Raw genomic sequence first — 13975 nt, 5'->3', positions numbered from 1 at the left:
TAGTGTGTAGGTGTGGTTCTAATTGACAGATTTGTTCAAGCTTCGGAGATGGAGCCTTTGCGCCAATCCTCTCTGCTTCCCCGTTTTCATCGCTTTCATAATTGCCACCAACATAATGGCACAGTTGCTGTGGCAACTGTGTCTCTCTTTGTGTGTGTCTGTCTCTCTCTTTCTTTCACTCACACACAAACAATATGATTCTCGGAGGTCTTTAGTTGACTTTACTGGATCCTTTAATTTTTCAAGTCCCCCCCGCCTCATAGCACATCCTCAGCCTTACATTTTACTTTTGGGGAAAGAAAAAAAAAGCCAAATGCGCTAAGTGGTATCTTTGCCAGAGCCAGCGGGCCACGAAGGTAATTCAATTAAAGAGGGAAATGAAGTGGAGGGGAGTAAAGATGAACGCCACCAGTTGAATGGGCCTAATGACCATCAACGCCGAGTTCGAGGAGTCTCATCAGCACCAGTCCGACCGACCAATCACAGCGCTCCCCCACTGGCAGACCTCCGTGAGGCCAGTCGCAGTTAGTTAGGCGGTGCAACCGATCTGTCTTGGAAATTATGAAGGGAACCACCCTCAGTCAGTTGTAGAAAGAGAAAAGTTAAAGTGGGGGCATTTTTTGACACACTTGTCATTTTGAGCACATGGATAAATGCGCGGTCTCGATGCGATAGCTCTAGTGCAACTTGTGGTGTACAGCAAACGGGGTTTTCTGACGTCGTGTACAGCTGATTTATCTTGTCACATTTATCATAAAATCTCCGTACATCTCGTTGTGCAATGACACTCTCGCCTGTTCGTGTTTTCTTTTAGTTTTCGCGGTGTTAATGGATTATCAATAGCCCCACGGAGACGCAGCAAAAACGACTGAGGTGTACTCTTGCGGACATTTAAAACAGGTGGCAGATCCAGCAACAGTTCAAGCTGTCCTGATCATTTTCTGCTACAATAACAGGCTGCCGTCTGAGAAACGCTGTGATACAGTGCGCAGGCTCTCCAAACGCTGTTCACCAGCATCAGACCCCAGAGCAACACACAGGTAAGACACGACATTATGCACCTTTCATTAATACAACATCAATTAGCGAATTACAGGCAAAACTGTTATATACGTTCACTGCATGTTTCTGTGTGTATAAAAACGACTGGCATCTATTGAGACGCATCAGCTGTGGTGGAGGCTGTCAAACAAAACATTTGAATGAAAGCTGCGCCATAGAAATATCTACACACAGGATTTTTGCCGGGCAGACATGTTTTTTCATGACTTAAACACTTTAATCGACAAGTACCAGCACATTGTGAGATTATGATCATTGTGCTTTTAAGACCATAGATAACGCGCAAACACACCGACACATCCAACCGGATTACAAGCACGCACGCACGCACACACACACACACACACACCGGCACGGATACACCCACGCACTCTTAACCTACTGATATATGCAAGTCATGTCCATAACCCGCATGCTTCTTCATTACAAGTTGCAACTTATTTACCTAAGGATGGAAGAATTGCGGTCTGACGAGTCGAAGTCCAAATCGCTTGGCTGAAGCAAAGCCATTGCGCAGCATGTATTTCGCTCATAAAAATAAAGCAACCGCTGTTCCGCGGCTTTCACTCTAATTTAATTTTTGCATCAGCATGACCTGCATTCATTTTTTCTGTCATTGATTCATGTCAGTGCGTTTTGCACTAGTGTGTCTAAAGAAGCGGAGAAAAAAAGAGGCCATTTTGTTTCCTTTCCAACAAACACCTGTTGAAATTGTTGCATGCCCAGCCGTTTGCACAGCTCGTCAGCATCCTGCAATGAAAGCAAAAGGGGCCGCTCGTTTCATTTGCTGTGATACAATTGTATGCAACGCGATGAATCTGTTGTAATGGACTGTTCTCCCTCCAGTGGCCATGTATCTCGGGAATGCATCTTCACAGCTGTTAGTGTGTGCTCTTCACCCTTTAGTTCCCATCCTGGCTCTCTTTAGTACATTGACTTAAGAGTTTATAGAGTTTATAAACATTCACAGTTTATAGCAAGATAACTACAGAAACATTTTTTTCTTTTTTGAGTCTTTCTGCTGCAACATTATTAGTATTAGTATTTAACAGTCTTTATTTTCAGCATTTTGTGTGTATTTGTTTTTATTTGTTAGGCAGTCCTTTGAACATTTGGCTAGAAGATTTTAACCAAGTGAATAGAGTCATAGCAGGGAAAATGGTAATTGGAGTTGAGCACTGCTTGGAGATGACAAGGTGCAAGAAATCAGTGTCATCTTGTTGAGCAAGAGACGGCCAGATGTGACTTTGAAATCCTGCTTGGCTAATGGGTGTAGATTGGATTCTGCCTCCCTTCTCTTTTCACTGCCTCTTTCACTCACACACAGACAGAGCTGCAGTGCTATTCTGAGAGAGTTAGCTGCCTCAACCCACGCACAGAATCTGAGAAAGAGAGAAAGGCAGAACGAGGGAGAAAGAGGAGAAGGAGGGAGCAAGAGGAATAAAGAAGAGAGGCAAAGCCTCACTACAAGAAGGTTTACAGAATGCCTACACACACGCAAAGCCTTTTGTGTAGTTCTGATTCTTCCCCTTTAACTGTTCTAACAGCAGCTGATTTACAATCTTGATTAGCACTCTTCTTGTGTGTGGCATTGACTGTGTTTGCAGATCTGTTTGGTGGTGCTGTTTGTGTGATGTGCTGTGTTGTATTGGTAAGTGCTGGGAGAAATGTACTTGATTCTGTGCCACCCACACACCGCCCTCCCACTCATGGTCGTCTCTGCATCTATACCTCTGGCTCTTCCTGCTCTCCACAATCTCTTTGCTCATTTAAATCCCTACCCTGCATTTATCCCTCTGCTCTCTTTCTCTATCATTGGCTTTTTAGGAGCGTGTTCCTCCTGCAACCAAACACACACACACACACACACACACACACAGACACACCTCATGCAATTAATAAAAACAACTGCTGTGTGCACTTGTATACTCGGAATGTGTATGCACATATGTCACTAAGTGGAAAGAAGAGGTTTCAGGGCTGCTTTCTAATCACGTCTCTCATTTGTATTACAGTGGACACTCGGCCTACACATTCCAGGTTTGATTACAGACACATAAACCCGAAGAAAAATCTGGAAATCGAGCAGAACGTTTGGAGAAGAAAGAAAGAGCTACTGGAAAGCCCTTTTGGAACATTAGTCAGTGTGTGAACTGCTGCTTTGTGTCTTTATTTTTCCTCCACTGAACTCTCCTCAGAAGGTTAGAGGATCATGTAACTGAAACAAGTGGAGCCCTTGGTGATTTCAGCATTCTGTCTCCCCCATCTGTGCCTACATTCTCTGCTACAGATAGGGACGTTTTGATAATTACATATAATTATAATTTCTGTGGGAGACAGATCTGCCTCTGTCTATTATTGCCAACACCTCCAACACAATAACTTCACACATTTACATATTTCTCAACAAAAGTGATATTCTTTGAACCTCAGACACAAATCAGGAATAATTTTACTTAGAGAGACATGTCACATGGAGAAGCAATGTGCCATTCAGTTCACATCTAATTAGTAATACGGTTGAATGACACGGGCAACTTTTTGTGCCTAAAAGAGTGCAGAACATTTAAAGTCCATGACATTTGCTTCAATTTGCAATGTGTTTGACAGCCTGTGAGTTATTTCCTTGGTTTATGCTTAATCCTTATTTTCATTTGTTACAGTCTTTTAGCACTTAAGCTGAGCGTCCCTCATTATCACCCCTAGCTCAACCACAGTAACAGCCTGCACCAGGCGAGTACTGATGAGCATTATTCCAACCATAGAAAAGACTGATATTGAGTACAAAGCGTGTCTATAGACGTAACGAGTGCCTAGGACATACATGGAGATAACATGGAGATAGGTCCCTGCTCCAGAGAAACTAGGCATCATTAATGGACAGTTTTCATCAGTGGTGCAGTCTTTTATTTCCAAGTTCTAGTTTACAATGCCAAAAAGCACCAAATATGTAAAAAATGTTTTCACTTTCATATTTTTTGCAGAAGAGAATAGCTTGCAGCTTAAATAAGTGCCATTTCTGAATGTATGTAGTGCCAGACTGAAGTAGTCAGGAATGAACAAAACAGATAAAGCTGTTTACATTTGACAAAACACTGGCCATAGACTATTGTTCAAGTGCCACAATCAGCACAGGAATGTACTGGACCGCCATATTTTATTGAAAATACTTACTGTGCTTTCTACTTAAAAAATAATCACATCCAGCTGCACGTCACATATGTTATTTTGTTCAGTGGGACTTGTAGAACAAGGCATTAAGGACTAAAAGCAAGAAGATAGTTGTTTTCAATTTGTCCTTTTTACAAAGCTGTATTCATTTTAGTGTTCTAGACTTAAGAGGTGTTTTAGGAGGGCAGAAGATGAAATCTCACTCTGCGTTCCCTTCTTGCAGTACATTAAAAACAATTTAGTACCATTATCATCAGTGTTAGTCCCTTTTAGTTTTATTGTTCCCGACCTTTTCTTGTGTTACATCATATAAATACTCAAAAACAGTTTTCAGATTTCATCATCCAGCATCACTGAATGAAACTACTGATACATCATCAATATTCAGTAGGTTGTACATGTTATTTGAATATTTCACATGCCGTTTTAGTGGGTTAAACTGCAAAAGCGGATGCAGCATTGTAACTGCATTGACTCAACAACAGAAAATAGATCTCTTAGTCATGTAAAAATGACGCCCACTACCAATCTCAGAGTCCTTGCTGTCTCCCTGCTCTCCCTCCTTACCGCCCCACTTATCACTGTTGTGGAGACCTCTCCACCCCCCCCTCCTCAGCATGCAGACCGCTCAGGGAGGCCGTTCACTGAAGAGCCTAAGAATGGCCCCAGTCCTCTTCTGCTCCTTGCCATCCAGGCCAATATTAGGCCAGCTGCTCTTCAAGGCAGGACCAAAACCCCTGAGAAGCTTCCAGAGACCTCAGAGGGAGTTCTTGAGGTGCCTCCAAGACCCCTGCCCCAGGTCATGTTCCCCAAGAATGTGACTTCAGCAGAGGCCCTTGCACCTCCGTTAAGTGCAGCCCAGGTAGAGCTCAGTCAACCGCGCCTAATGGATCCATGGATGGATGTATGTCGGGGTTATTATGATGTAATGGGACACTTTGACAGCGCGTTTAACTGCTCCAAGGACAATTTCGTCTATTGCTGTGGAACCTGCCATTACCGCTTCTGCTGTCCAGATCGTGGCCGGCAACTGGAGCAAGAAAGCTGTAAAAACTATGATTCTCCAGACTGGGCCAAGCCACAGACAGACGCCATGATTACACCAGAGGAATTAGGTCCTGACCCCGACTTTGATCCACTGAAGCAGCAGAGCCACAACACAGGCTTCGTTATTGGTGGTGTGGTTGTGTTTATGGTGGCTGTTGCTGTGGGTATCAAGGTGGTCTTCAACAAGGTACAACGGGAAGCAAACCAGAGGGACTTGAATATGCCAAGGTGAGGATTTGAAAATACTTTTTTCAGCATCTCTCATTGCTGGATTAGTTACTTAATGCAGGGTATGAATACTGTAATGAAATTAGGTTTTCAGGACTCCATAAATGGCCTAGATTCATCATTCTGGGCTCAGAATAATGCTATTAGTCATGTGCTGAAACATATTTGATCTTCGCCAAGTAACTGCTGCAGAATTCATGGGTGTTTTGATTTCCTCTGGGCTTTTTATACAATATATGGCCCATCATCTTGGCAAGAAAGCTGGGCATTTTGATGTTTGTACAGGTTAAATTTTTCTGTCATGGGCTGCAGTAGTAGTGCAGCAGTATGAAGGTTGCGTGTTGATTTGGCCCTCATAAAATAAAACTAAATAAATGCATGTTTTGTTTTTTTTATTAAAATATGTATTTATCGCTGTGCATAGATATGTATTTCCAAACAGATGCAAGATTATTGTGAAAGAGGAATGTGCGAAATGTGATACACTGCCACAAATATACAATTCACATACTATAAGAATAAAATAAACATATGCAATAATTTGTTGTCGAAACAAGGTAATGTGTTTGCTTAGTTTAGTATCAATTCTAATCTACAAAAGTGTCATCCTCACACAAGTAAGGCTGAGCTGTATCCACTGTTTGAGTCAATCCACAATTGAGAAACCTATTAAATCATATTAAAATATAAGAAAATGCGCAACACAGAGGCTACTGAGTATAAGATCCTAACATCAGAAATGTTCACAGAATGTAGTATAATATTGGCTATTAACCAGTGTTTTGTCATGTTTGATTATGTATTTCCTTTTTGCGTGTGTTTTACTATATCTAGAGCCCTGGTTGATATGCTGCGGCACCAGTCGAGCCCAGTCCAGCAGGATGAGAGAAACAACAGTGTGGCTTTGGCTGTAGGAGACGGACAAGGGACACTGGGGAGACCTCCAAAAAATCTGTACGCCCCAGGACTGCCCAGCAAGGACAACAGATGTGAGGACTAAGGGCTTTTTAAGCATTAATGGCATAATAAGATGAGCAATTAAAGCCTTTGTAACGGGATCGTCTGTCCGAAGAGACATATTGCATTTGCCATGTCAGTATAGGAGTGCCTGCTTTTTGCATGTGTGTCTCACAATCAAGATGTTTTTGCAACCATGAAGAAATAAAAATGAGAATCCTTAGTGGTGGTGTGAAAAAATATATAAATTATGTCAGTATTTTTTTTTATTTAAATACAGTCATTAAAAAAAGACACCTGACTTTCTTGCCTTGTAGTATGAATGTTCCACTTCAATATTCAAGTAGTTAAATGCTCAAGAATCTGGGTGTGCTTATAAAATATATGTGCTTTAATGTGAATGGATGCAAATAGATTATATATTACATATTTGCAATATTATGCTAAACATGCTATTTGACTGGAAACTACCTGACATCCATACTGTTAGATGATTACTATTTATTCTTTTGACTTACAGTGGGCAATTTGCAACACAATTTCATCCACTCATCAGGATCCAGCCCCAAACACACTGCAACAATCGGTAAGGCAGCTGGTGAAAGCCAGGCTTCTATTTAAATTACTCGTAATCATCATGATGCTTCATTTACTACATTTAGTTTTGTTTTAAGCTCAGAAGTAGACTCATTCATCTCAACAATAATATTGATTACCATAGCTTCAGTTGCTTGTGTTAGCCTTGAAAGCAGGTTAAAATCTGCCTGTTCCACTGAATGTTAGCAGATTGACGCACTATGACGTGCAGTGCACTATATCCAGAGGAGCAAATCTCATTTAACACATTGTCGTTTTCTCCCTGTGGTCTCTGTAGAACGTACCCCTCGAATGAACAATGCTCAGCTGGCAGCTGGAGGCACCCTGCTTTCCAGTAAACACAACAACACCAAATCCCAGCCTTCTTTCCATCACTCCCTGCACAACCTGGCTCAGCTGCCTCCCTCCTATGAGAGCGCTACAAAGCCTGAGCTCAATAGATACTCCTCACTTAAGCGACTCGGTGAGTACCTTCACTTTTGAGATATGAGAACACATGTGCTAGTCTGTGTGCCCCTGACTCCCCTTACAGTACAGTTTGTGTATGTTTTTCATGAGTGTTGAATCACAGTGACAGTCTTGACTCTATAGCATAAAGTGCAGGATGTGTCATTATGTACTGATTTTATTTAATGTGGTGATAAACATTTCAGGGAAATTTTATTTCTCTTCCAGAGAAAGGTCTTGATGAATACTCATCGGGTTACTGCACCACCAAGCGCCGGCCTCACACAGCCCAGCCAGCCCTCCAGTCCTCTCAGCACCACCTCCACTGGGGTGGAGACTACACCCTCAGTGGAAGAGGAACGCTGCCCAGGCATGCAGCTCGTCCCTGGATCCCACCACCACCTTCTGGCATGCCTGCCTCACCCACCCCCAATCCTTACCCTCTGGATCCCCCAGAGCCCCAGTACAACCCCAACTATGACACTCTCTCCAAACCACCGAGAAAAGTTAAGTCCACTGACCAGCTGCTCAACATGGGTGATGTCCCTGGCAACACAGGCACTCTGTCTCGGCTGTCTAAGAACCAGCAACACCAGTACTACAAAGCCATGGCTGCCTCCAATAAGAACTCCAACACACAGACCCTCACCCGCAAGACCCAGGACAGGCAGGACAGGCAGGAGAGACAGGAACGGATGCTCATGTCACCGGACCATTTGGAGGAGAGGATGGGGGTGAGTGGGATGGGGGTTGTAGATCCATATGCCCACACAGGTGGGATTGTCCCCACGCTGCCTCGTCAGCAGAAGGCCCAGTCCCAGCAGAATGTCTGTGCCACACCCTCCCTTGACCGCCACCACATGATCAAGATGAACTCGCACCCCACATCTGGACGAGAGCAGGAGAGGAACACGACTGGGACAGGGCACATGGGCGGGGGCATGGGCTGGGCAGGGGAGATGCCTGGGGCAGGTGTAGTCATGGGAACGGGAACACTAGGGGGCCACAGTGCAAGGAGGATGGCATTTGCAGCGAAAAGGCAGAACACCATTGAGCAGCTACATTTCATACCGGGAGGGGGTGGTGGAGGGTCAGGAGGCAGTGGAGGAGGCAGTCAGGGAATCAGGACAGGGAGTAAAAATGAGGTGACAGTGTGAGGTTAGTGCCTATAGTAGAGTTTAACCCTCACCAGTGGCATGGGAATAGATCACCCTTCTGCATTTAGCTATTAGATATAACTACTAGAAATAAAAGTATAAGTATAAAGTATAGTAACAGTATAATGTGTTTAGGCTATTCAAATTAGTGTTATCTTGTAATTAATATCTTGAATATAATAATTAAAAATCTAGTAGGGGAATATCTGTTCCAATTATGTTAGCCTACATCAGCCATATTTTGTAACAGAATTTGCCATATTGCCATATACAGCAGTGCCGTTACGTGCAGAATGACTGACTGGAAGGGTGATACAAAACCAATAGAAGTGTCGTTCATATTTTGTTTTATATATGTTTTTCAAAATGTACTCAGGAGCCATATTAGATAGGGAACCAGATAATATATTACAAAAAGAAGTCAGTGAAGAAAGGGAAGATGGTGAATATTGTATCAGAGAATTTCATAGAAAATGGATTTGACTACTTGCCGGACTGTGGACTTGCTCAGCCATCTGCAGCAATGATTTATGAATCTGAATCTCGTGGGTGAAGAGCCTGGTGGACCAGATGAGTCTGGCTGGACCGCGTGCCTGGTGAGGGATTTTGGAGCTGTGACAGTACGCTTAACCAACCTCATCCTGACACAGGGAGACAGAACACATTTTGCTGCTTCCGATGTAAATGAGCGGATGTTACGGGAGCTGTTTCTGACTTGGACATTGCAGCCTTACGCTGCCCGCAGGACTCCGCGCCTGATTTAAACTGCGGACATTCCCACATTACTAATCTGTTGCCTAATTTTCCATGTGACCTTAGATCAAATCCCCAGAGGAACTCACACTGATCACTGTTACACTACAGGAGTGTAGACTGATCTTAGATTAGGTTATGGTACGTTTTTCCTAATGTTCCTATCTATAGATCAGGACCTAACTGTAAAAACAATGGGCTACCAAACAATGTAGAGCCATTAGTCATGACATTACAAAAATCTTGACATAAACACACACAAGTCAAGAGATAACAGAACAGATGCTTGTTTTCAGTTTGCCAATAAGGCAGCAACTTGCTTTAATGTAGGTTGTTAGGAGACACAAAGGTTTTTCTATAGAGCACAAAAGAAAAGACCGTGATGCAGACGTTGCACTTAACATGACTGTCCTTCAAAGCCATTTATGGAGATACAAAGAAAATGCCACAGAGGAAGCTGGTTTGACAATCACCATTTTATTACTCTCACCAGGTGACAAATTATACGAGCCAGTGATATTTTGTATAGTCCCAAGCAAGGCTTCAGAGTAAGCCAAAAACCTGAGTCAGAAGCGAGGGCAACCTGAGGCCTTCTCCTGCTTGGCTCTGTACGCCGTAAGAGACTCGGGTGGTTAGGAAGTCCTTCCCTTCCTCAAGATGAAGACCTTGCTGTATCATATCGCACTCCAGCCAGTATGAGTAAAAAAGAAAAACAAAAAAACAGAAAAGTAAAAAAAAAAAACTTCATCAATAACAACGCTTATCAATACTAAGGGCTATCCTATCCTATATACTGTAGTATGTGATATCTGTGGTCCATATAAAATGCTATCTCTTTCTCTTGATTTTGTGTTGATATTGTCATGATGTATTAAGTATTACTGTGTACAAAAAACAAGAGCAATTGAAGCACAGTCTAAAGTGAAGCACAGAGTTAAAACTTTGCACAAAACTATCTACCCCTGATATTTGCACCAGATACAAACATACTTGGTATTGTGTCTTCAAGTTTTACATTCTGTACAAGCTGTGCTCAAAGTGTGAAGATCAATGGAAGGTATCGAGAGAGGATTTAGTTTTTTGGTCAGCTGAAATCAGAGGTAATTACCACAGATCAAAGAAAGATCTTGATGTGCTCGGTTTTTGTAAACGCGTGAAAGGACACAGAAGTGAAATACTGATAAACAAAAACACAGATTTCATTTCGACAATCCTATACACAGTGCTAAATGTAGTTGTTATGAATATGATGGAGTGTTATTATTAATGATTATTATAACTGTTATGGTTATTATTAACAATTATCTTATTATGTGATGTTCTTTTACTTGGTGGGATTTAAGTGTTTATTGTTTTTAGATAACTAGCATTCTCATGACTAGTTTGTTTTTTCATACATTTGGTCATAAATTCAAGTTTTTAACACCATTCCAAATCTTAATGCATGCTGGCTCCATTCCATTGAGAGGCATTTACAGTATGCCTAGATTCTAAGGTCATCAACGCTTATATGGCCAATTTCCCAGCTGTATGTACTGTGCCTAGACATCGGCCTTATGACTTCTTGATCTCAAGTGATTACTTAGGTTTCCACTCTGGCAGAAAAACATCTATTGAAAAAATCTACAGCCTTCTAAATTTATGATGGTGTTTTAACAGCCACTGAGGGATAGATGAGTTGGGGATGGAAGTTATTAACGCCACCAGACTAGAGACAGTCTGTTGTCTCCACTGCAGCAGCCTGACTCAATAACTTATTATGGGTTGTACACACAAAACCCATGATGCCATAATGTATGTGTGTTTAGATGAATGTTTATTACATTGGTTGGAGAAAAACAGAAGTCTAATGGAAACCTGAATGCTTTGAATGCAGTGTCTTTTTCAGGGAAATAAGATAGCTGACATACAGTAGTATTAGTTTTTTAAATAGAACCACTAAAGGTCTGTAGCAAAGTCTGTAATATCTCACAAGCCATATCCATCGAAACTCATTATCACAATTTTATAAATGGTTAATCTAATTTGTGCAAGTAATGTATTTTGTATAGCTAGTACAATCAGAATATTTTGAGTGATCTCTTTGGCATTAATTTGAGGATTCAACAACTTATATGTTAGTATTAAATGAATTGTACAGTGCCAAACTCATAACATTTTGTTGTCTTTCTATTGTCATAGCCTCCTACATGGCTATAAGGTTTATTTCTTTTTCAAATCTGAGAACTAATACACAGATATGCTAGATAAAATAGCTAGTTTTCAGAAAGAAATGAATGAATATGGTGTATGTTTTTACCATTATGAATTCATTTAGAGTGCGGATGGTTAATGGCCACCTTCAATCTAAAGCATTACCAACAGTAAATTGTAATGGACGGAGACAGTGTCCAGTAATGAGAATTATGGACTTATTTTCATGTTTCTAAATTTCAAAACAGCCCTTTTTGTTATTGTTCAATGAAATGATGCCCTTGGATACGACAGTGACTTACAAAGCATTTGTATAAATAAACTTGGTGGGAAAAAATGTTTTGTCATTCATTAAAGTGCATGAAGAGTAAAATCAGGACGTATTCTCTCAGCACTATACATTATCAGACAAACTTTTTCAGGAATAGTTAAATAGATGAATGGCAACACTGTAGAAACCGAGTAATAATTCTATTTTAAATTAATCCCAGAGGTAAACATTGTTCCTCAGCATTTTGGAAGAAATTATAACAGCCCCAATGCCCTCAAAGGCAAACATTTAACAGTATATCAGACTTCATATTGATGTCTATGTTGTGGTCTATCTTGAGCAAGACTAATTTGCTTAACAATCCCATTAATTTTAAGTTTAAGTAAACATAAGGGTAACTCTTTTTTTTTTTTTGTCCTTATGGCTTATCCCGTGAGTTCAGGGTCGCCACAGCGCATCATTGTCTGCATTTTGATTTGGCACAGTTTTTACGCCGGATGCCCTTCCTGACCCAACCCTCCCCAATTTCTACCAGGCTTAGACCAGCACTGCACAGCTGGGGACGGGAATGGGCTGTTAGGGGTTCAGCATCTGGCCTATAGACACTTCGGCATATAGCCGGGACTGGGGATCAAACCACTGACCGTGTGGTCCGTGGACGACTGCCTTACCTACAGATCTACAGCTGCCCCCTGAACATAAGGGTAACTCTGATGTGTTTTAAAGTCCTGCAGTGAAAATGTAACATAATAAATATATGTAAAGATAAGGTTTTAAGAGTGTCAAAAGTGCTCATGAAGCAGAGAAAATAGTTCTGTGAGTGCCGTGAGTGTCATTTTATTATTGTTGTTGGCCGAGGTGGAGCTATTTTGAGGTTTCATATACTTTCTTGCTAGTAAATGGAACACACTTTATAACTTTGTAACTTATGTAAAAGTATAAGCAATAAAGAAAAATGAACATTTCTCTTATAATAGAGATAGAAAGCAGTACAGGGTGGAACTGTACTGAAGTACAATGCTTGTGTACATGAACTTTATTATGTTCCATCATTGCTTACACACATTTTATCACAAAATTCAGAGATACATAAATATGATTTACTCCACAATTTTTGTCTCTTGTCATTAGTCATATTTGAAGAACATTCTTTAATCGTAAGACTTGATCTGGGGCAAAATGTTAGAAATTTGGAATTCTAAAAATAATCAAAAAGCAATTTAGTGTTTAATATGGGTTCAAATGGAATGTTCTACATTTACAAAATGCCTTTTGGTCTTCTGTAGGTTGGTGAGCACAGAAAATGCATCTACGGTAAAACCGTTCATTATTAGGCTGTGATACATTGTATCAGCCACGGTAACACTGCAGTACCAATGGGAGTGGACAACTGTTAAATAAAATGAAAAGGTGAAATTTTCTTCATTTAATAGACCATCTGAGTGCAGAGTTATAACATACTGTACCTGTTGGATCCTTACAGTAAGGTAACAGCAATTGAGCCCATATTTAAACCCTCCCGTGAATACCTTTATTGCACTGAGATGCATGAAGGTGGTGACACTGTACTGATGCAGAAAATATTTTTGCAGAAGGTACACAAACAGCACAAAATTATGTTTGACTTAAGACACTGGGCTCTGCTCATGCATTGGAATCACTGTAATTCGAACATTTAACCACTAGGCGGTTCAGTGACTCCTCAGCTTCAAGACAAATTGTGCATAAGAGCATTACTCATAACAGAAATGATTACCCTTTACCTACAGGTAACTTTTGTGGAGTTAAAACGTAAAAGAATAAAACAGTATTCAAATGGAAGCTGTCTTATTGTTTATTGCATTAAAAATCTACTAGTAATAATAAAAAGATAATATTTTTCAAAATTATGATCAGTTTATGAACACCATATAGGTAGCAAATACCTTAAATGTGAAGGAAAATACTAATTAATATTCAAATAAAAAATGTAAGACTATGAATGGAGGCTTTCGAGTTAAAATAATTCAGATCATTTGTGCCCTGCATGGTCTTTGAGCATGATTAGTTTGATCACCCATGCATGATTACCATTCTAAAAATCAGACATGCT

General features: G+C 40.8%; 1 protein-coding gene across 3 annotated transcripts; it reads left to right on the top strand.

The window, feature by feature from the left end:
- Positions 1–257: 257 nt before the first annotated feature.
- LOC137130752 (protein shisa-6) lies at positions 258–11827 on the top strand. 3 transcript variants are annotated; one of them, XM_067511268.1, is made up of 7 exons: positions 258–1040; positions 2390–2536; positions 3078–5508; positions 6343–6497; positions 6986–7051; positions 7340–7525; positions 7738–11827. In XM_067511268.1, the coding sequence occupies exons 3-7, from the start codon at positions 4685–4687 to the stop codon at positions 8664–8666; spliced, it is 2160 nt and encodes a 719-aa protein (XP_067367369.1). In that variant the 5' UTR covers positions 258–1040; positions 2390–2536; positions 3078–4684; the 3' UTR covers positions 8667–11827. The 3 variants fall into 3 exon arrangements, with proteins under 3 accessions (XP_067367369.1, XP_067367368.1, XP_067367371.1); XM_067511267.1 differs by lacking the exon at positions 2390–2536; XM_067511270.1 differs by lacking the exons at positions 258–1040; positions 2390–2536 and adding an exon at positions 2635–2713.
- The last annotated feature ends 2148 nt before the right edge of the window (positions 11828–13975 follow it).

This window comes from Channa argus, chromosome 7 (assembly GCF_033026475.1).
Source record: "Channa argus isolate prfri chromosome 7, Channa argus male v1.0, whole genome shotgun sequence".
Taxonomy (NCBI): Eukaryota; Metazoa; Chordata; class Actinopteri; order Anabantiformes; family Channidae; genus Channa; species Channa argus.
The sequence above is the reverse complement of the archived record's forward strand: the minus strand, read 5'-3'. Positions and strand labels throughout refer to the sequence as shown.

Bases quoted from the DNA above. Each gene is read 5' to 3' on its own strand.
- LOC137130752 (XM_067511267.1), top strand. From the start codon at position 4,685: ATGCAGCATTGTAACTGCATTGACTCAACAACAGAAAATAGATCTCTT. The intron at 6,498-6,985 runs GTGAGGACTAAG...TTTGACTTACAG, and splicing joins GCCCAGCAAGGACAACAGAT to TGGGCAATTTGCAACACAAT. The intron at 7,526-7,737 runs GTGAGTACCTTC...TTTCTCTTCCAG, and splicing joins CTCCTCACTTAAGCGACTCG to AGAAAGGTCTTGATGAATAC.